The following is a 25,313-nucleotide window of genomic DNA, read 5'->3' on the forward strand; positions in this document are numbered from 1 at the left end:
CATGTAGAAAGCTTTGATTGGCTGAGGCTGTTATAGAAGATACTTGTCCAATATGCCATACAGTAAGACTGAACTTGAAACCCTGTGGTTGGGAAGCAAACTTCTTAACCACGCAGCTATGCCTGTGCCTAGATTCCTGTTTCATAATGCAGCAGAAAAATAAGCCCCATAAAAAATTTTTTTTTTCTTTTTCAACTGCTATGCTACTGTGAAAGGAATGTCTGTAGAGACAATATTGCTATGAATATGTCAAATGTGAACCAAAAACTCAGTTCTTCAGTGATACAAAAGTGCTAATACTTTACTAATTCTCTATTACTTAGAAAATAAAGATAGATAAATAAATTTATGAGGGATTTGTATTGTTGAAAAGGTCAGAAGCTGTTTTAGATGTTAACAAATTCTAATCCAAAACATATCTAGCCATTTATTTGGAGTCCTTTTATTTGAGGATAGTTTTAAAGGTTATAAATGCTGAAGCATTATATTTGGTTTTTAAGGGTTCACTTCAGTTCTCTCAATCATCATTCTATTCTTCGTTTCTATTGTTGCTCTCTTTTCTTTTTGTCTTGTTTTCTTATGTAAAATGAATCTGGATATTTCACTACTTTCCATTTCATATAAAATTCCAATATCTTGCAATTCCAAAATCATTTCTACTCCACTCTTTCCAGTTGTCATTCACTATTTCATCCGTTATTTTATTCCTAATATACCTCTTTAGAACCAATTCTCTCTACTTCCATCTCTCTCTCTCTCTCTCTCTCTCTCTCTCTTATACACGATGGTCTTCTTGTTTAAGTTGGTGAATACTGCCATCATCCTTGCCTTCACCATTTATGAAACATATATACCATGTATTATGGGTCTGTGGACTGCTCTTAAGATTTTAGCGAGTGACCATCAAGTAGGGCTTGTTATTTCAGTATTTTCATTAACACTTTACTTCATAAGAGTAGCCAGATATAATCAAGATGGTGTCCCATATTTAAACATATGACTAAGAATGAATAAGTCATTAATCACTGAATGCCACATGTTTTTGCATGTCTGGCATTGAACCACTCAGTTTATTCCCATATCTACTCATTATTTGACTGCTGGTTCTTCAAAAGCTCATTTAAAACACTGACTTTTGTTTAACATATTTCCTGGCAACAATTTCACCTTTTCTTTTCTTTCTTTTTTCATTTTATACTTCAATATTCACCTCCTAATGAGCATGAATTTCTGAACAGTCAGGTAGTTGCCTATTTTATTAGTGCTGGGTATGAATGTAATTGGCTGGCTTTTATTTACCACCATGTTCCTAACAACTGTTAATAGTTGTCTGGTTGCATTTCAAATGGTCTAAGTAGTTAATGTCTTCATATTTTGATGTTAACATATAATGGTTTCAAATTTTGGCACTAGACCAGCAGGTTTGTGGGGAGGGGCTAAGTTAATTAAATTAGCCCCAGTGTTCAACTAGTACTTATTTTATTGACTCTGAAAGGATAAAAGGCAAAACTGACCCCAGCAAGATTTGAATTCAGAATGTAAAGAAGGAAGTAATGTTGCTAATCATTGTGCTTGGCTTGCTCATTGTTCTGCCAGCTCACCACCTTATGTTAACATGTCATAATAATCCTGTAGGAGTTCAGGTTTCCCATCCATTTGACTGTGGCTAAGAATCTTCCTTCCCAACCATATGATCTTAGGTTCAGTCACACTACATGGCACTTTGGACAAGTGTCATCTAATACAGCTCCAAACCAACGGAAGCCTTGAGTGGATTTGTTAGATAGAAACTGAAAGAAGCCCATCATATATATATGTGGTGTGTGTGTGTGCTCTTGTCTTAGCATCATATATTGGTTGTTAAACAAGCATCACCATATACAAGTGATGTTGTTTGTTTCCAATCTTCTATGAAAATCATGTCTCGCCATGGAGAAATATTAACTTGGTGGAAACAAGTGAAGATTGGCAACTGGAAAGGCATGGCATAGAAAATTTACCTCAACAAATTCCATTGGACCAATGCAAGCATAGAAAAGTGGATGTTAAATGATGATGATCTCTGTGGCTCTTTGTCAATATTTTTTGTCTGTATCTAGTAACAAGTGAAAGCAAGGGTTTATGGAAAATTATAGTTAGACTTCATGAAATAATTACTACCTCTTTTGTGAAAATAAGCTCTTATTAGTTTATGTACATGCATGTATGTTAGCGTACATACATGTATAATCACCAAGAGAATAGCTTCTTGTGTATATAACACATAGAAATGTTTTCTGTGCATATGTAAATATATGCTGCTATGTGTTTGCAGCATTTGTAAGTAAACCCTGAAGATTTTAAATACATTTCTCTGTTACAAATTGTGTGTGTGTGTTGAGGGAATGAAAAATATGAATAAATTGGTAAAGTTTGGTAAACATATTCTCCTGCTAATGTATGAACATAGTTACTGCATGTATACCAGTGTGCATATGTAAGGCCTCATGATTTATGCATGCAGTTAATAACTGGTAAACTGTCTATATAGCTCTTAGTTGTTAGCTGATAAATAAACACAGCTTAAAATGTGTTTAGCAGAGATGGCACAATAACGACAACACCCTTGTGGCCTCTGAACATATTTGTTTATTAAATGTATCTTAATGTTTTCATTAAACACCACAGGAATCAGGGGTAAAAATGGCAGTGGATCCTCTAAATTATCATAGCTGACTACATGAGCCAGCAACTGTCTTATAATTTAACTTAACACTTTTGGTAGTTTCTGACTAATAGGTTTTGAATGTAACACTCTTGAAATAATAACAATCCTTTCTACTGGAAGCACAAGGCCAACAATTTTCAGAGGAAGGGTATAGTTGATTACATCGACCCCACTGTTCAGCTGGTACTTATTTTATCAACCATGATAAGATGAACGGCAATGTTGACCTGGGAATTTGAACTCAAAATATAAAGACAGACAAAATGCCACTAAGCAATTTGGTTGGTGTGCTAATGATTCTGCCAGCTTGCTGCCTTAATAATAACAGCAGCAGCAGCAGCAGAAATACGCTAGAGAAGTTCTGAAAATGACAAAGCAACTATAATCTAAAATATGACAATACACTCAGAGAGAAAGATCAAGGTTAATTGACCAGATATTGTAGTCAAGGAGGACAAGGAAAGAAAAGTTTCCTAATTGACATATTAATCTTAATAGATGACAATGTATCTCTAAAGGAGATAGAAAGCATTATTGAAATACAAAGATCTGGAAATAGAGAAAACCTGTATGGGGACCATGAAGACAGAAACAACCACTATAATAATAAGTGTTTTAGGTATGGTTAAAAAACAAAATACATAATTGAAGCTCCAAGACTTACAAATACACACACACACACACACACACACACACACACACACACACACATAAAACATAAAATAACACTGATAGGCTCTGCACACATCTTATGTAGAACAATTCCAATACAGTAAAAATAACAACACCATGACTAACTGCAGCATATACCCAAGACACACAGAGCTGTGCTTGGTGGTGCAGTGAAAGCACACAATAAAAATATGACTACTAAGTGCACCTATGACTACATAGGCGCAGGAGTGGCTGTGTGGTAAGTAGCTTGCTTACCAACCACATGGTTCCGGGTTCAGTCCCACTGCGTGGCATCTTGGGTGAGTGTCTTCTACTATAGCCTCGGGCTGACCAAAGCCTTGTGAGTGGATTTGGTAGACAGAAACTGAAAGAAGCCCGTCGTATATATGTGTATATATATATATATATATATATATATATATATATATATATATATATATGTGTGTGTGTGTGTGTGTGTGTCTGTGTTTGTCCCCCTAGCATTGCTTGACAACCGATGCTGGTGTGTTTATGTCCCCGTCACTTAGCGGTTCGGCAAAAGAGACTGATAGAATAAGTACTAGGCTTCCAAAGAATAAGTCCTGAGGTCGATTTGCTCGACTAAAGGCGGTGCTCCAGCATGGCCACAGTCAAATGACTAAAACAAGTAAAAGAGTAAAAAGAGTAAGTAATAATAATCCTTTCTTCTAAAGGCACAAATCCTGAAAATTTGTGGGACGGGACTAGTTGATTACATTGATCTCAGTGTTTCACTGGTTCTTAATTTATCGGTGAAAGACCTCAGCGGAATTTGAACTCAAAACATAGAGATGGACGAAATGTCACTAGATACTTTGCCTGGTGTGCTAACGATTCTGCCAGTTTGTCACCTTAATAATAATGATAATAATAATAATAATAATGATCATGGGTTTCTGTATTTTGTTTCTTCACACAGGTTTGCTGTATTTATTTCTGATTGTCTGCTGCTACAAATAAAATCCCTCCAGATATAAATTAACCATGTCAATGGACACAGAAATCGATGACTCACTCTATAGGTCTGTATTGCAATTTTCTTCAGTTTCTGGTTTTTCTTTTTTTTTTTTTTTACATTTATTTATCTCCTGTCTTTTTCATTGCAGCATTTCAAATTGAAATTATATTGTTTTATATCTGTGGACATAACCTAGTGATATATATATATATATATATATATATAAGCATTTTTTCTAGCCTCAAGATATTACCCTTACATATTTAAACAGTGTTATGCTTTTTACTACCAATTCTGTTTTCTTTCATATTTTTATGTACTTTTTTAAAAAAAGAATTATACTTAAATATATGGGGTAGGAGTGAGCAGTCTGAAAATTAATATATGATATAGATATACCCTACAGCCAATCTCCCCAGTTGTGCTGATGACACAAAAGTATCGCAGGCAGTTTTATGATGTCCAGAGGACATCATAAAACTGCAGAAAGACTTGAATGAAATATACACATGGGCTAACAAAAATAACAGGCAGTTCAATACTATGAAATTTAAAGCACTCCATTATCGGTCCAACACCAGGCTAAAATCGGAATACACTGGACCAGAAGGCAATATGATGTTGATGATGATGATGATGATTATTTGTTTTTCCTGATGTTTCACATACCTAACCCTATTTTAAAGGCTTTGTTAATTTTATATGTCAATCAAGGGAATATAGGCAGGGACCCTAACCTTTGCAAACCCTTTTTCACACAGGTAATAATGATACGGCTGATACCTACTCAGCTTGAAAATCTATGGATCGCTGTTTGCAGGGAAAAATCTGGGCACAGGAGCTATCAGTTAGGTTAGGGATAGGATGTAATCTAAATGATTTTAACTAAATATATTCCACCAAAATCCAATGAAATCAAGTGGCAGTGGTGTAAACTGGGTGGTGTGTTACCTCTGTCACCCTAGGTAGGGTTGCTGGTTAAGATGACTAACATTTCAGCTTTTTGTATGTGTACTTCTCTGTATGTATGTGCTCATATGTTGTCAGACCAGTAAGAATTGCTTGGATGCTGTTCTTTCTTTTATATGATTTCAAATCATCTCTCTCTGTAATCAATAAGTCTTAGTAATATGTGTGTGGGTATGTGTGTGTATGATGGGAAGGGCTAAATCAATTGTTAATTCCATCTGCACCAAGTTGACTGCTCTACACTTGATTGTGTTTTTTTAGAATGTATGATGATTATTAACAAAAAATGGCATGCCGGCATGAAAAAATGGATGATAAATTGATAATCACTGTAATGGATATTGTGTAACTTTATTTACAATGTATATATATATTTAGAAGGTTGTTAGTTATGGCTGATCAGAGAGCGACCATTGGCTTTGTCTTTGTAAAGCTCTTAGCTGTATAGTAGCAACATTGTTTCAGGCATGCTTACATGTATCATCATCGTCATCATTGTTTTACTTCCATTTTCCATGTTGGTATGGGTTATATGAGTCGTTTTAATCTAAATCAGTCCTTATTTAGAGTGACTTTTTCCAGATGGGTTGACAGGCAGCATCTCACTTGTTGTTTTCTATGACTGGACACCCTTTCTAACACCAACCATTTTACACAATGTACTGAATGCATTGTTGTTATGCTACTGGTACTAGAGAGTTTGTCATGTTCGCAACAAGACTAATGAGTCCTCTTGATCAAGTGTCTTTTGCAATAAGGTCGTGGGCACTGATTTTCTTCTCTGACCTACAAGAAGAGAAAAATTGTCCTTACAACCATTACACTTTCGTCTTTGAAATATCAGGGATCTGTATTGAAATCATGCTGTCTTAAGCTTTATGAATTAAATGGCCTACATTTTAGAGGGTGATTTGTGGTTATGTTATGTAGATTGTGCAGATGTAACTCATAATCACCTTATTTTAATGAAATGTACATAAGAAGGTGAAACTAATTATCTTATAAACAGTTTCTCATACTTTGTAGTGTGTGTGTGTGTGTGTGTGTGTGTGTGTGTGTGTGTGTGTGTGAAGGAAGAGGCTAAACAGAAAGACTCCATATAGTGTACTCAATTGTATAATGTTTATGTTGGAACAGCGATACAACAGATTTAATAAGACTGGAAAAAAATGAAGTGAACATGCTCCATTGGATGTGCAGTGTGAGTGTGTATACAAAACTGCTGAGTGAAAAACTGGGTATAGGAAGAATCAGATGTGTTCAAGAAAGAAGACTGTGCTGGTATGAACATGTGATGCATATGGATGAGGTCATTTATATAGAAAAAAGTGTTGTTTGCTTAATGTGGCCGGAACCTTCAGAAGTGGAAGACATGGGAGGAAGTGATGAAAACTGACTTCAGGACCCTTGAGCCTAATGGATGAGATAACAAAGGACCAGGATCTCTGGCAATATGAGGTTCTCAAAAAGACACCTTCCTCAGCCAAATGAGTTCTGGAAGTGCTGTTTTGGATTCAACTGTTACAGTGACTCTTTCTTCCCATGAATTATGCCTGCCTTTTCTCCTTCCACCTTGGCGCCATAGACTCTCCAACCATATTGTATCTTGGTCCTCCACCCCAACAACTGTATCATCTTTACTACTCCTGCTGCCCTTCCCCACCCTTCTGCATCATGACTCTTATTTCAGCCATTCTTTAACCCTACCCATTTTGGTAGCTTGTTTCCACATTTACTGTTCCATACAATTTTGCAAACTACCCTCCTACCCACCCACCAACTTCTACTCAGCATGTGCTTTGTGGGAGTAGAAGTTGGTGGGTGGGTAGGAGGGTGGTTTGCAAGATGATGACCCCCTTATCATTATCTATATCTTGCAGCTCCTACTGATCATTTTCTCCACATCATCGTCATCATCATCATTTAATGTCCATGTTCCCTATATATTTAATTCCTGCAACAATACAGCAATAAGGGCTTCAGAGTAGAATGTTTTTCTGGGGAAGGAGATTGGAAATTAATGCATATATATTATTAATGATGGGAAAAGGAGTGTCAGTCATACAGACTAAATTACAGGGAAAAGATGTAGAGTTAAAGATGAAGACTACTAGTAGTAGCAGTTGTAGCATGGGGGCATGCTCTGTAACAGTGTGTTATTGCATCCACCATTTGTTGATAATTTCCTACCCCTGGTAGATGACACCTTTGCATGACACAAGTGACAACTCTCCAACCCATGGGTTTATTTGGGCAGTTGTTGTTGGTGAGGGTTTTACAAGGTCAAAATGCAAATCCTACCTCAACCTTTTATGACATGCAAAGGAAACAGTGAGTCTGTTCTTTGACTCGCTGATCCCCACACAAAAATAAGGATTAATGAATAATTATTAAGAATTCCTAGTAGGGTTAAAAATACTGGATTAAGAATTCAATATGAAGAGTAGAATTTTAATTAAATAAATTAGTGGTTTATTATAAAAAGCATAATAATGAGAAAAGGGTTGTTTGGAAAGGATTAATTAGTGTGTTTATTATGAAGGTGAAATCTAAAGCATACATTCTATTGGGTGAATATTGAGGTGTATAAGGTTAAGTATATATATAGTGTTAAAGGTGATTATAGAATTAAATATAAAAGTTACTCAACAGTTTGTAGAAAACTGAAGACAAAGGGTTATTCATAGGGAAAGGAAATGTAATCATATTAGGCTGAATAACAATCCATTGTTAGCTTTGTAATAATAATCCTTTCTACTATAGGTGCAAGGCCTGAAATTTTGGTGTAGGGGAATAGTCAATTACTTTGACCCCAGTACTCAACTGGTACTTATTTTATCGACTCTGAAAGGATGAAAGGTAAAGTTGACCTCAGTAGAAGTTGAACTAAAGGTGGACAAAGTACTGCTAAGCATTGTATCCAACTTTCTGCTTTTAACATTGTAATAATAATAATAAAAATATTTTCTTTCTACTTAAGACACAAGGCCTGAAATTTTATGGGAGGTTACTTTGTCAATTTCATTGATCCCAGTGCTTAACTGGTACTTAATTTATTGACCCCAAAAGGAGGAAAGACAAAAGTTCTGCTAAGATCAATTTTGCTTTTCATTCTTCGAGGGTCAATAAAATAAGTACCAGTTGAGCCCTAGAGTCAATGTATTCGACTAGTTCCCACCCTACTAAAATTTCATGCTAACAATTTTGCCAGCTCACTTCCTTGATAATGATAATAGTAGATGTGGTAGAGATTTTCTTATAGTTACCAAAGGGTTTGTTATATGACAGAAAGTGAGTAAAAGTTAGTATATCTGGGTGAATAGTAAAAAGATATAGTAACCAACGACTGATGATAAAATATTAATTAATAATGATATATGATTAATAGCAGAGATTAACATTTTAGATAGAATAAAGTGCTATCAGGTGTTTTATAGTAATGTTGACAGTAGGGTTAAGATATGAATAGAGGATTAATAACCATCATTGTAAATGATAGGACATAGATTAGATATTGTTAGTAGTATGTTGGTGGTGTAGGTACATAGAGATAATGATAGGGATTAAACAGATAAACGGTATCTACACGAAGGATTTAACTCAGTGATCTTAAAGGGTATTGAAAGAAGGATCACATTACGAATTCTGTCACTAAAACCTAATGAGTCAGCCTGGAAGTGATGTGGTGGATCAAAAGGGGAAGCTTCATTGCCATGTTCTCATTGGAACATGAGGAAATTTTTCAGAGTTTTTTATTATTTATTTATTTGTTTTGATAAGGTAATATTTTTTTAAATATATTTTCATCTCTTGAGACAAAAAGCTTTCAATGCTTACATTTCTATTAATAATTACAGATGTCTTCAGAGAAATAAGTAAATTAGATGTTTATATGTCAACCATGCAGGTTTACATATATGATATCATGCCTTGATACTGTGTAGACTGGGTTTCCTGCTGACAAGATCTGGATATTGAAATAAGATATTAAGCATTTTATGTTAAACACTTATAGCACGCAAATTAGTAGCTCCAGTTTTCTGGAGCTCCTGGATTTGATGTGTATATAAACAGATTGGCTATTTGTTTCTCTGCAATTGATCAAGTGATGTAGATACCTTTGATATGACCAAAATCAACTTGGACTGTTCACCATTTTTGCAATCTACAGAGAAATAGTTAAATTTGACATGTCTGTATGTCTACAACAAAGGTTTATATATATGTATTTAGTTACATACATATGTATGTGTAGTGTTTTTCTTCTGTAATTCTTGACCATGAGAAATTTTTTGGCAATGTCGTTGCCCTTGCCATAACTAAATCTGATTTGGAAATTTCCCTGTCTTAATCTATCTCTAGTGTGATGGAGTAGAAACTTCTTGTTAGACTGCCCCATTGTTAAGTATATACTGACAGAGCTCTTTTTGTCTCATAGACTGCTATCTTGGACGATAATCTTGAGAACAGTCTCTTTCACCAGCATACAGATTTAGTCACTATACATCTTAAGTAAATAGTCTTGCTCATCATCCTTTCTAGTCACGAGAAAGTACACAACTAAAACTTTCAAAATAGCAGCACATACCTGGCCTCAGAATTACTGATAAACTTTCATGATAGCACACCATATATATGTATGTATGTATATACATATATATATATATATATATATATATATATATATATATATATATATACATACATACATACAGAGTGTGGTGAATATCCAAATTATGTAAAAATAAAAATAACACTGACATCTCATTTTAACAGATATATTTACGAAAATTACATAAAAATATCTTCAAATACTAAAGAGTAAATTTCGCCATTGGCTTCAACCATGACTTCCAGACAACTTCAGAATCTCCTGCAACTCTTCTGAATGGTCTCCTTGTTTAAGTTGGTGAATGCTGCCATAATCCTTGCCTTCAGTTCACCTTTGGTGTTACAAGGAGTTTTGTTGGTCTCTTGATCAACTACGCCACACACAATAATGGAGGGGATTGTAGTCTGGGGAATTAGGTGGCCAGATGTTAGGGGTGGTGTGGACGCAGAAATTGTCTGACAGCCATGACTGGGTTCTCCTGCTTGTGTGGCATGGTGCAGAGTCCTGTTGCCAGACACAGGGTCTTCCAGCAGCCACTCTGCTGACCCAGGGCAGCACTACCTCCTCCAGACACTTGATGTAAAACTCCGTGTTGAGTCTGAGGTCATGTGGGAAGATGAATGGAGGTATAACGTTGCCATCACTAGTGATCACTCCAAACAACATGATGTTGACTGGATGTTTGATTTTTATCACTCTTGGTACATGTTTTGGGGACACTGCAAGCCAATAGTTTTTCTGTGTTTTCAGCATCTTATCCTGGCAGAAATTTTTCTCATCTGAGAAAGACCAAAGCATGTTCATTAGGAGATGCTTGAGTTTGTTCAACAGCTTTGTAGTGCAATCTTTCCTCTTGTCCTTGATGGCTTGGGATAAAAATTGGCCCTTTCTCATCTTGTATGAGGAATACCGAATGTCTTCATGCACTACTTGGCTGATAAGAAACTCAGACGCATCCATGTCCCTGGTGATGGACCTGATTGACTTGGAGGGATCATTGTCAACCATGGTCTGGATCCCACCAACAATTTCAGGAGTTATTTTCTTATCAGATCAATCAGAGTGAGGTTTCCAAGCTGCCGTACTTTCATCTACAAATATTTGATATGAATATTGTTTGTATCTGCTGCACCTGTCAGAGTAAGGATTTTAACCATCAGTGCCAACTGACCCAATGTCACATGGTGTTAAATGCTGTGCTTTTCAAAATTAGATTCATTGAAACTGCTGTTGGTACTGCACCCCTGTGCTGTATGAGTGGGTTTGTATATGAATCAAAATCTGGAGTCAAAGTTGCATCAGACATGCATGTTTAGAATATTGACATGTAAACAACTACACAGAACAGCCAAATTTATCAGACACCATCTCAGGCATCATGCCTTCTCTCCATCACATATGTTTGGTTTCTTCTTGCTATTTGTGCACATGTTACCTACACTTTTTTGTGTTTGTCTTCTAATTATTTATAAACTATTTTCCAATTTTTAAAAAAAGATAACTTGAGTGATGAGTTTTCATACATACATACATGCATGCATGTATGTAGGATATATATATATATATATAGATAGATAGATAGATGTATGTGTGTATACACATTCTTACAGTATATTTACCATATGGCATTTTGACATGGATTCATTAATTAATAGAATTTTGTAGAAATATAAACCCCAGCTGGATTTTGATGTCTTCCTCTAATTCAGGGTGTCTGGTTTAAAGGAATTATCTTTCTTGTACAGATTGACTTCTTGATCCTGAATCTCTCCTACAAATAGATGCATAAAATTAAACAGTCTCATATTTGCAAACATGCACATGCATACACACACCTAAAAAAGCTGCCTGCACACATGTGCCCATGCATCCAAATGTGTAAGTACACAAATATATATGCCCTCACATAAACATTAACTTTATTGGTCAGTATTAACATTGTATAAGAATATGTGTGCAACTATGTATTGACATGTACATCTGCCCTTTGATCCTTTAGTAGTTCTTCAATTTGGTTTAGCTATCACTTCTAAAGGTATACTGGAACAGTGGATTTAGTGCACACATATTTCCTCCTGTTGATCCACTACCCATATTCTCTCTTGCTCCTTAGATGTTGTGCTCTGGTACCCCATCACTACCATCTTATCTTTCCCTTGATACTCCCACCCACCCTTATATAATGCAGGGTAGCCATGTATTTTCTCTATGGCAAAACACCTCTACACTTCTGCTTGTCCCTGGCATAAAGCCACGTCCCTGCTCTTTCAAATATTCTCATCAAGAGGACTTTGTCCTTTTCCCCATATTTGTTTTTTCCTGTCTTGCAAGTTACCTGGCAACTTCACTATTCCTGGCACCATGATAAAAAGCACCAAGCACACATTGTAAATTGGTTGATGTTAGGAAGGTTGTCCAGCCATAGAAATCTGCCAGTGGAGCTTTGCTGGATCCCGTTAAACTGACCTACCCATGCCAGCATGGAAAATGGGCATTAAATGATGATGAGGTATAAAGTCACAAATTATGGAGGTGGTGGTAGGGTCCTGGCACTTCACCATAAAAGCATATGACATTAAGGTTTCTGTAATCCTTTTATCATTCCTCAAAATAGTAAGGTTTTGAATTCTTGATTGAAACGTAAAGAAAATTCTATTTCAGATTTTTAATTAATAACAAGTAAGAATAATGATTAAGAATTCTTGATTATTTTGTATAAATATTTTATTTAATTGTTGTGCCTAAGTACATTATACAAGGTTTGTAACATGATACAGCAGATGGCCATCTTGTTTACTATGTCATAGTGCTGCCTGTGAACACTTAAGAACCACAGAAGGTTTTAAAAATGTGTTCAACACGTAGATTTAAATAATTTGTTAATGTGCCTAACTGGATGCTATCAGATAGTGATGGTGGTGTTGGTGACAGCATCAACAGCAAAATAAATTTCTTTATGTTGGCCTGTTATCTTAAATTTGTTTAGAAGACAGTCAATATGGGGAGTTGTGACACTCATTCCTAATAATGGCAAAGAAAATAAGCTCAATGAGGATGTTTTTTTATGGTAGAACAAATGTATATTCCAAAAGTTTTCTGTTTCTATTAATATTATGATTGTGATGATATGGTTATTAACTGAGATGAAACTGAGGGTTGGTTGAAATGTTTCATTCAATGACTCCACACAAACAACTAAAATGATAGAAATAATACCAAACAGTCTAGTCTTTGTATCTTTTTTTGTATGTCTTAGAGGAAGAAAGGCAATACCCAGGACTCTCTTGGGAGTCTCCAAGACTTGTGGGAGGAAGAGAGTAAATATCCTTGGCCTGGAGACCTGGGTAGAAAGCTAATAACAAAGTGATCACCATGAAAAGCACTCAAGGGCCAGATCTACTGCCTGTTAAACAAACAGTAGATTAAGTCTAGCATCTAGAGATGAGTACGGATGGTTGTTACTTCTGGCCTTTTGTAAATGTTAATTTCTAGCAGGATTTGAATTTAGAACAGAAACATCAAACTGAACAACATCGATTAAACTAAACAGTAGGATCTGATGAAAGTAGTGATGGTTATTAGTAGTAAATAGTGAGCAGAGTGTTAAGAAAATGCAATAAACTTGGTTTGCTATTTATTGAAGAAAAACAAATTAAAGAAGTTTTGTCTGAGAGAGAGAGAGAGAGAGAGAGAGATAGTGACAGTGAGAAAATGAAGCACTTTACATATCTTGGTTCAACAAAGTCCTTCCTGAAATGCTCCTCCTCTCACCCAATCAATGTATTCTACTTTTAGACAGTTTCAATAACAATTCATTTTCTTCTTTCAAGGAAGTTCTTGTCTCAAACTTTAGAATACTCTGATTTCAGCACGCTTACATTTATTGTACAAAGTTCAGTTGTATATAAATTCTGGTTGTTTCTTCTATCATTATTACTTTGATTTTGTTTAAATAATAATAATATAAGGCATTATACTACTGCTTTGCTAAATGTAGTTTATAACTAAGTTATTTAGCTTGTGAATAAAATGCTAGAATTGAAATGTGATTAAATCTAGAGAGAAAAATTCCATAGAAGAATTCGAAAACTTCATGGTGTAACTACCCTATTACATCTAGGATTTGATAATAAATAAGGCACAACAGAAAAGCATTCTCTGTTTCAAATAGCCATTGGTATGGCTTCAGAGGAGTTATGTAGTTAGTAATGATGACTTTATATAGGTTATGTTTTACAGTTTTTTTTATTTAGTTACCATAATTGCACATTGTGTCCTTAAGCAAGACACTTCACATTGCTCCACTCCACTAAGCTGGAGAAAATGAGTGTACCTGTATTTCAAAGGGCCAGCATTGTAAAATTTTGTGTCACTGAATCTCCCTGAGAACTATGTTAAGGGTACATGTGTTTGTGGAGTGCTCAGTCACTTGCATGTATAATTTCATGAGTAGGCTGTTATGTTGATTGAATCAGCTGTAACCCTTATTGTCATAATCAACAGTGTCAGTTTTGTTTTGTACCAGTGCACATCATTGTTTGCTGTTGAAATGTTTTTCAAGAATGGTGAATGAATCTGAGGGGATTTTTGGCTGCACTCTGTATAAATTTAACTCTCTTTTATCACGATTTAATTTTTGTTCTGATGTTTTCAGAAACAGAAAATTGCAAACTGTTTTCACAAGCTCTACAATTTATAGCTTACCTATTATTATATTGCTCTCAGCAGTTTTCGTCAGCTATTATAGATGACCAATAAAATTAATTTTACTTTCTAGATCAATAACAGAATGAACTGATATGTTAAATAGCTCCTATAAATGCTGTCCTTGACATTCACTGTCATTATTAAGTCTCTTCCTTGCCATTTTTACCTCTGCTAGTTTTATTACTTTATGTTTCTGCTGCTCAAATTAGTTTTCTTTTATTATTTGTTTTCTTATTATTAACATATGGTGATAAAACTCTGATTATTGTCAGATTAGAAAAATTCTGCTGGTACTAAGGTGGATACCATTTTGGAAACCTGTCAAAATTACTCACTAAATATGCATCAAACTGATGTGTGTTTTAAGGTTTGGTCCAGTGCTATTAAAAATGAATCTTTTAGCTTGTACCTTTTCTCTTCTGTTATTGTTACATAAATATACTTCACTTGCTTTTTATTCAGTAATCAAATTGTGGAAAGATCTTGAGTCATTTTCAATTCTGTTTCAGTTTTTTTTTTGTCAGTGATCTTTTCTTTTAAAAATTACATATAGTATATGAAATGTCACCAGTCCTCATTTATCTCACCTGCCTTGTCAGTCAAACAGAACAGCTAATATTTACAAGGCTCACAAACTGCATATGATCCATGGACATTTCCTGTGTTACTCATAATTAATTTCAATATTTAGATATTGAAGAACAAAGAAGGTTGCACCATCACCACCACTACCACCATCACCACCACTACCACCATCACCACCACTACCACCATCACCACCACTACCACCATCACTACCATTCATTTTTAATGTCCACTTTCCCATGCTTGCATAGGTGAGATGGAATTTGTTAAAGCAGATTTTCTGTGGCTAGATGCTCCTCTGGCAACCAACCCTCACTTGTTTCCAAGCCAGATAATATTTCCCCTAGTTCTTCATATACAAAAAAAAGTACAATGGCTGGACATGCTATCATGGAACATTGCAAATGAATGCCATGGTTTTTGTTTACAATTCATGCACAGCCTCAAGGCAAGGGGACATGCACACATGTATGCATGCATGCACAGCTTTTTTCAGTTTCTGTCTACTTAATACAACTCACAAGGCTTTGAGTGGCAAAAGCTATAGTAGAAGACACTTGTCAAAATTACCAAGTTGTGGGATGGAATCCAAAGTTCTTAACCATACAACCATACTTGCAATATTAATATCAATACTTGCCTCAATATCAGGAGAAAATCAGAAGATAAGATGCTTCTTCCTGCTCACTATCTGGAATTTATTAGAATATTTGAAGATCTACTGTGCCCTACAGAATTTAAGTTTTAAGAAATACAGTTATTGCTGCTTTCTTTATTGAACTAATTTGCTATTAACCAGTCTGTTTTCAGATATGGTCCTTTAAATGCTGATCTGCATGATCAACCCATTGATAAACTTGCTTGCTCTTAAAAATTCACAATCATTTCCAAAACCAAAGTGTGCCCCACATTCATGATCAAAATGTAGTCTTTTGACCCATCTAGGTGAAGAGTATCCCCAAATATGTGCTGACACTGATCATGATGACCCATCTAACACATTCCAGCATAGAAAGGGGACATGGAACAATGAAGAGATAACAAGATTATTGTACATACAGTTTATTCTATATCCAAGAAAATACTTGACAGGAATGCTTTCATTCTCTCTAACACCCATTCTAATTACTCTCTCTATCTCCTCTCACCCACTGTGTCTCACCTCTTATATTTCCTCAGACTTTCCTTTTTGAATTGGCATTTTTTAAGAACTGCATTCCAGTGTAGTTTGCTTCTATTTATTAATCTATCGTACCTGAACCTGTACATTATATTCATTTATTTTTATTTTATCAAAATATTCATTATCCAGTTTCATTAGTAATTTATTTATGTTTATGTCACATTTTCGGAACATCAGCCTTGTTGGTTACACGTTTCCAATGGACTGATCTATGTTTCACTGCATATATAATGATGAAAGTGGTAAGGGATTGTCTGTACAATTCAGGTTGAACAAATATCAAACAGGCATTTTCATTTGGAAGTACTGGTTTATCGGTTTTCTAGATGGTGCTTATAATCTTCACTGATATACATACTTAGAATAGACTTCTACTCAATATCAAATTCCACTCATAAAGCTATGGTAGAAGACAGGTTGCACAAAGTGCCACACAGTGGGATTAGATCCAAACCCATGAGAAGAGAATTTTTTCATCATGCAGCCGTGGCTTACATATCAACATTTCAAGAATCAGTAGGACTCTCAACATTTATGAATGACTGCTTTTGGCTATGTTTTGTCATTTGCTTGTTTCATCCGTTGGACTGTGGCCATGCTGAGGCACTGCTTTGAAGGGTTTTGAGGAACAAATCAACCATAATACATATTTTTTTTAATTATTTAAAGTCTTGTATTGATTCTGTCAGTCTCTCTTCTTTAACTGGTAGGTTATGGAAACATAAAGAAACCAACACTGGTTATTAAGTGGTGTGGGGACAAACACAAAATCTCTCTCCCCCCTCTCTCTCTCTCTCTCACACACACACACACGCACACAATGGGCTTCCATGCAGCTTTTCTTTACCCAATTCACTTCACAAGTATTAGTTGGACCGGGTTTATAATATAAGACATTTTAGCCAAATTGCCATGCAGTGGGAGTGAACCCAAAACCATGTAGTTGCAATGTAAACTTCTTAACCATACAGCCTTGCTTGCATCTGTAGTAACCATACCATAGAGCATGCTTGTTGTTCTATATAAAAGTTACTCTAATACTTCATCACACTTGTTTCAATTTCCAATTACCAAACAATATTTCCGTATTTTCTGTTTTTTTGACAATATTCATGAGTTTAGAGATTTTTTTCTCCATCGCAGTGACTCTTCTTCTTGAGACCATCTTCCAGTTGGCACCCATATTATCTTACTCTCTTTATATCATATTATTATCTTACTTATCTATTTACATACAATATTTGTTCTCTTATCACCATTTCACATTCACAATTAGAAATCATCATCACTTTATGTACCAGATATACTTTCCATTCTCAGACATCTTTTAACCTTCCATTCACCCCATCCCTTGCCTCACCCCTAATACTTCCATCTAAGTATTCTTCTATTCTGATATTATTTCACACACCAGTTGCCTGTTTCTTCTTTGTTTACTGTCTATTATTCTTTTCCTACTTTCTTTGTAATAAACAATAGTTTTAGGCTCATAATGAACTTTACCTACTGGACTTTGTGTGTGTGTGTGTGTGTCTTTCTCTCTCTTTCTTTTCTCTCTATTTTTAGAAATTTCTTTCTTTCTCTTCCTTCTCTCTTTCTCTATCTCTTTTGTCCCTCTCTCTGTGTTTGAGTATAAATCTTCTCTTTCTCTGTTTTGTGTGTGTTTATGTATTCTCTCCTTCTCTGTTTATGAATTCCCTCTCTCTCAGTTTGGCTTCAGTTATTGGTCTGCCATAATGCAGGGGTGTATGTAATCTATCTACATTCATACATACCAATATACCAAGGAATCTGGTATATCCATCCTATCAACAAAACCCTACCTCCCTCCTACTATGATGTAATCTATAGAAAGAACTAAAAACTGACACTGACTGTCTACAATATTCCTTAGAATGCTAAGAATGTATTGTCAGAGTCGAAGAGATATTAAATGTTATGAAATACAGTTTATTAGCTACAGTCTGTTGGTGCCAGATATCCTTGATTCCTATCAGGTGACCAAAATGAAGTATTATTAACATTGGTTTAGAATAAGATGTGATGAGTGCTGCCACCTTGTTTCTAGGTGTTGCATAAACCTTACTAAAAGCACTAGCCTCAACATTTTAGTCATTCTTTCAAATAGTTACACACACACACACACACACACACATGCACGCACGCATGCACGCACGCATGCACGTACATACTCACACACACACATATATGTGTGTGTGTATTCATGTGTATAGAAGCTACAAAGTGACCCAAGAGCTGAAAGGTTCATGCATTGGCACTTATGAAACTTTTATAAGTGCCATGTTTTGAGTTCTGTTTTTCTATTCAAAACACCAAAACTTTCTCTCTTCCCTGCTATATATATATATATATATATATATATATATATATATATATATATATATATATATATATATATAATATGTAATGAAGGCACATGCCTCAGTGGTTAGGATGTTGCACACACAATTGCGAGATTGTGGTTTCGATTCCCAGATTGGGCCTTGCATTGTGTTCTTGAGTAAAACACTTCATTTCAGGTTGCTCTGTGATCATCTCGTCTTCTGACATGTGGTATGTCATGACCTGTATAGGTAATGTCGATCTGATGGAGGGAGTGAGTTTGTGTGTAAATCAAACATTTGATCACTATAAACAAATTAACTGTGTGGTTGTTCAGCAAGAAATTGCAAGACCTTCATATATCGTTTAATGACAGGAGAGTCCATGATGGTATGAGGTGCAGGTGTAGCTGTGTAGTAAGAAGCTTGCTTCTCAACCCCATGGTTCCAGGTTCAGTCCCATACATGGTACTTTGGGCCTTCTACTATAGCCTTAGGCTAACCCAGGCCCTGTGAGTGGATTTGGTAGATGGAAACAGAAAGAAACCCATTGTATATGTATATATCTATGTGTGTGTCTTTGTTTGTCCCCTCCCACTGCTTGATAACTGGTGTTGGCTGGTTAAAATGTTAGGCTTATCTTCATAAAGTCATGGGTGTGATTTCTGGCTGCTCAGCATGCGATATCTTTGAGCAAAGTACTATGTTTCATATTGCTCCCATCTACTCAAATGAGAATGTGTACCAGCTGAGTGCTTGCGTAGTCCTATCTCCCTGCAGCTGTTATATTTTTGATGTTCTGCTGGGTCAGGGGTAGGAGAACTGAAAGAGAGTCTATGGCTGCTGGTGACTATTTAAGCACCTAATGCAATTAGTGAAAGCATGGTGCGTGCTGCTAGTAATACTTACTTGTGAGTGATGACTAAGCTTTTGTGGGGTGGAGTACACACACACACACGAGGGTGAGCTGAAAAGTTCATAGGCTGACTATGGAGTAATGCTAGACCTGTGGAATTTTGCATGCATTAATTTCAACCTTTCTTATTAATAACTGCATTGTTTCTTTCTATGTAAACTGACATCTGAAAGGCTATCAAGACCAAATACCTAGGAAAACTGATGAAAGGTTTCTTGTTTCATTGGGATAGTGTTCCAGCATACAAGTCCTTGGTTTCTATGACTGCTGTGCATGGCTAGGGCTTTGAACTGGTTGATCACCCTCCCTATTCACATGATTTGACCCCATCTGACTATCATCTCTTTCCCAATATGACAAAACACTTGGCTGGGAACCAGTACTGTAGCGATGATGACATCATATCTACTGTTGATGACTTTTTGAGCAACAGGATGAAATCTTTTTCACCAATAAGATCCTAAGCACTGCAACACCAATGGAAGAAATGTATGAACCACAAGGGGGTCTATGTTGAAAAATAAACCTCATTTGATTGTGTGTGTATATGTGTGCATGCATGCACACATGCACACATTTTCTTCAAGTGGCTAATGAACTAAATATTGGGTCGTCTCATAAATAATGTGGTTTTTACAATTGCATGAACTAAAAGTTGGAGGGGGATGGGATAAACTTGCATCAACTTGCTATAAAAGCAGGTAGTAATTTTACTTTGTACTGATTCTTAGTGCAAGTTTTGAAAAGTGCAGTTTGATTTTAACTGTTATTTTTTCAAAGCTATTATAGAAGTGACAAAGGAGCATGTTTAGCATATTTTGCTTTGTGTGTTTAATACAGGCAATAACGCAACAGAAAGTGCAAGGAATATAAATGCAGTTTATGGGAATCAGACAAGAAGTGTAAGTCAGTGTCAATGGTGGTTCCAAAAATTCCGAGCCAGAAACTACAGCCTAGATGATGAGCCTCCTCCTGGAAGATGTGTAGAGCTCCATGAGGACATCCTGCAAACTTTGGTGGAACAAAATCCCATCGTAACCATTGAGGAACTAACAGAGAAGCTTGGATTTGGTCATTCAACCATTCATCAGCACTTGCATGCCATTAGAAAAATCAGCAAATTGGGTCAATGAGTTCCTCACAAACTTTCCGAGTCTAATCGCACGCAGAGAGTGAATGTGTGCTCTCCTTTGCTGTCATGTCTCACCAATGAACCTTTATTTTGGACTGAATAGTGACTGGTGATGAGAAATGGATTCTCTATAAAAATGTTATGTGCCAAAGACAGTGGATAGGGAAAGGTGAAAGACCGGCACCCCAGGCTAAAGAAGGTCTTCACTCACATAAGGTATTTGGTGGGATATGAAAGGTTTAGTCCACTTTGAATTTTTAAACCCAAACCAAACAATAACAAAGGAGATCTACTGTGAGCAGCTTCAGTGGCTTAAGTCAGTGCTAGAAGAAAAACGACCATCTTTGGTTTCAAGACAAAAAGTGTTCTTCCATCAGGATAATGCTCTGCCACATACATCGAGGATGACATTGCAAAGGCTGGAGTAGTTTGAATGGGAAACAATGCCCCACCCACTGCATTCGCCAGACATTGCCCCATCTAATTATCATTTATTCTGCAGTCTTCAAAATCATTTGGACGGAAAAAATATGAATTCTGTAGACGAGGTTAGAACAGTACTGGAGGAGTATTCTTCGTCACGGACAAGTGAATTTTGGTAGTGGGGCTCTGCAAGTCTATCAGATAGAATGAAGAGTATTGTAGAAAATGAAGGAGTGTATATTTTAGACTAAAAAAGAACTTTATCTTAATTTTGAATAATAAAAGAAGTATAAAAAAACAGCATTATTTATGGGATGACCCAATATTTTTATCTCTTTGCATTTGATCTGGGTGATTTCTAGCATGACTGTTTTTTCCAGTTTTTTGACAACAGTCGTGAGACTCACAAATCATGTGACACTTCTAGGCCTTCAGTGATAAACAGCCTATTCCATATTATTACCTTCAGTTATTTCTGATGATTGCTGGAGTTGGAGTTATAGAAAACCAGTTGGTAATATGGCTATTATGGCACTATAATATTATTATTAAGTTGGAGAGTTGGCAGAAACGTTAGCAGACTGGGCAAAATGCTTAGTGGCATTTCTTCCGTCCGTTATGCTCTGAGTTCAAATTCCACCAAGGCTGACTTTTCCTTTCATCCTTTTGGGGTTAATAAAATAAGTACCACTTGAACACTGGGGGTTGATGTAATTGACTTACTCCACCCCAATTTCCGGGCCTTGTGCTTATAATAGAAATTATTATTGTTATTATTATTATTATGGTAATAATAATGATAATAATAATAATAATTATAATAATAATTTCTTTTATTAGCTACAGGGACCTAGATAGGGGTACATCACAAACAGACAACAATTTGTGTGGTGACTTACATAAAAGATGGGGAGAAAGAACTGGAAAGGACAGTTGAGAAATGGGATAAAAGCATACATTGTATACAAAGTATGTGATAACGTGACTAGTGCAGTCCTCATGATACAGAAGAAACTATAACTAGGGCCAATCAAAGAACTCTCTACAGATCCAGGATTTTCTCTGACCACAAAAGGTACGAGCCATCTCATGCTCTCCAATCTACTGGCACATACTTAGAGTAGGGCCATTCACTCTAGCCATTTTTTCCACAAATAAAAATATTATAATTTAGTTTCACTAATAAAAATGTGAGTAATCAATACATTGTGTAGAATGAATATATATTTATTATAATGAATATTGTGACTTTTAAGTACCCTGGTAAATGAAGCATTCTTCAGATGGATGAGATCTGAATGGAAGTTTTTTTTCTTCTTCAAAGCACATCCATCTTTGTGACTAAATGCCATTGTCAGTACTGTTTCCACTTTCTTTCTTTTCTTTTTTTTCTTTTCTGCCATGATTGTAAGGAAAATGTGTGTGTGAGACATTAAATCACGACTAAGATAAGGGCAAAGGTTTTCAAATCACTCAGTCTATAGGCATGTATTTATATCAAGAACAGCCCTGTTTTAGTTCTTGCCTTAAGTGACAAATCCATGATAAAGATCAGTATTGTTATTGAAAACCAAAGTTGGTAGTGTGTGGAACAATATTTATTATAGACTCTTGAATTTTATTGTTGTAAATTCTGTGTTCACCTCCTGTCAGAATGAACTTTGACCTTCATCTGAGCATGGTTGAGATAAAGTACATATATACAAGTAATGCATATATATATGGAGATCAATTCTATCTATTTGTATCTTTTATAAAGCCCCACTTGGTGCTAAATGAAAAGAATTCATCATTGTTGTTGTTTTAGTTGTTTTGTTATGATGTATTTCAATGAAGGGAGACCAAATACTAAGAATTAGAATTTTCTTTTATCTTTTACTTGTTTGTCATAAGACTTTGGCCATGCTGGGACACTGTCTTGAATTTTAGTTGAATGAATTGACCCCTGTACTTTGTTTTAAAACCTGGTACTTATTCTATTGGTCTCTTTTGCCAAACCACTAAGGGGATGTAAACACACCAATACTGGTTGTCAAGTGGTAGTGAGGGAGAGACACACACAGACAGACACACGCACGCACGCACACACACACATACACACACACACACACACACACACACACACACACACGCACACAGGCACATACATATGATGGGTTTCTTCCAGTTTTTGTCTATCAATCCACTCACAAGGCTTTGGTAAGCTTGAGGCTATAATAGAAGACACTGGCCCAAGGTTCCATGCAGTGGGACTGAACCCAGAACTATGTGGTTGGGAAGCAAACTTCTTACCACACAATCATACCTGCGATTTTAAAAGATTTTAATAAATTCAAACATTCTTTGGTTGAATGTTTTTCTGAGGATTTGGGCTGTTTCTATGAGAACAATTTTTGTGTAGTTCTGATACTTTTAGGTGTCTTGGTATTTGATTACAGTATTTAAGAGTACCTTTTGTTATTATATCCAAAACTCTGCATTTCACAGGTACAATTGTTGTTTTTAGGTGCCACATGTTAAAGATCTCAATTCCAAGGCCCTTGTCACAGTAAATTCTATCTAACCCATGCAAGTTTGGAAAAGTTTACATTAAAATGATAATGATGATATATATATATATATATATATATATATATATATATATATATATATATATATATATATGAAAATGGTACATTTCTAATGTGAGACAATATAGGGGAAAATGTATCATCATCATGAATCATTAAATTTGAATATTGTCTTTGCAGAATAAGCATAATAGCAGAACCATTCCAATGATACTTTTAAGAAGTGTTTTTATATAGAAACCTAGTTTGTGAATGTGAAAAACATACAAAATACCAAAATTCAAAGGTCAAAATTTCTAACCTTTGATACTGTAACATTTTTTTCTTAGTAATTTTCTTCCAGCTGACAATGTGATTGAATGATTTTATGGAAAGAAAAACAACTCAGTTGTGAATGATTTTTGCCTTGAGAATTTCATTGTTTCTAATTTCTGAATTTAGATGAACTGGTCATCTCATACCAAAAAAAGTAACTAAACTATTAAATTTCTAATTATTAGCACATGGCACAAGAGTTTTTATTTTGTGTAATTAGGTATTACAAGAACCCTGTTCCTCTTACATTTTGGCAATCAGACTAGAACTTGAGGTATTGACTCTGTAGTATTATCCTGATCCAACAGACCTGTGATCGAAAGTATTCCACTCACAACTATCGTGTCTTTTGTTTTTATTTTAATTTTAATTCAGGAGAGTGTTTAACACTTCATTAACCCACATATAATTCCTTTCTGAAAATGCTTGGGCATGATTGGAAAGAGATTTAGCTACTTATTCTAACAATTGAGCAACTGCATGAATGTACCATTGTTGGCTTCAGAAGTATTGATGTTCTTTTCTTTGGATCATATTATGGCAGCTAAGCAAGCAATTGTAATATTAGGGCAACAATTGGTTCCTATAATGACTTGTGTAGGAGCAAATCCTGCAGGTTGGAGCTGTTCACTCAATAGATACCTGGGCTACCCACATCTTTTATTATTTCTTTAGAGTTATTTTTATTGTTGTTTAACCCTAGGTCAGCTCTCATTGTGTACATCTAAGATGAAAGATATTCCACATATGACCATCGTTTCTTTCTTTCTTTGACATATAGTATATCCAAGACTTACATTATCCACTGTATTTTAAGACAATAAGGTGTTACTTGAGGGAGATTTTGTTGCTATTTCTAGCAGGTTGAGTAAGTATAGTTATGCCTGCCAATGCTCAGTTCCTTTCTTGTCAGTAAACTAAATAGTTGTAATGGATTTTCTGTAATGTGCACCTTCGCACTTTTGTAAAAATTGATTAATGTCTAGGAAAGAAATTATTATTTCGGTGTGAATGGGGGGGGGGGGGGGGGGAAGATTTATGAAGAGAAAATAAAAATGCATATTTAATGTAGCATGCATTTTTAATGTAGCATAATAGATTACAAGCTGTTCTCATTAATTCAAGTAAAGATGAATTGAATTCCTGTGAAAATTTTTTGTTTAGAATACAAATTTATTGTAACTCTGTCTACCATTTATAA

General features: G+C 35.5%; 1 protein-coding gene across 4 annotated transcripts in view; it reads left to right on the top strand.

Annotated features, from left to right (window-relative positions):
• The window catches only part of LOC106882356 (ubiquitin-like modifier-activating enzyme 6), a 417,419-nt gene that overhangs the window by 32,327 nt on the left and 359,779 nt on the right, over positions 1-25,313 (top strand). For all 4 annotated transcript variants that reach the window (XM_089358757.1, XM_089358755.1, XM_089358756.1 and 1 more), the window contains exon 2: positions 4,320-4,422. In XM_089358757.1, coding sequence (XP_089214883.1) covers positions 4,385-4,422 — 38 coding nt within the window. In that variant the 5' untranslated portion in view covers positions 4,320-4,384. The remainder of the gene's footprint in view (positions 1-4,319; positions 4,423-25,313) is intronic.

This window comes from Octopus bimaculoides, chromosome 10 (assembly GCF_046866305.1).
Source record: "Octopus bimaculoides isolate indiv1 chromosome 10, ASM4686630v1, whole genome shotgun sequence".
NCBI lineage: Eukaryota > Metazoa > Mollusca > Cephalopoda > Octopoda > Octopodidae > Octopus > Octopus bimaculoides.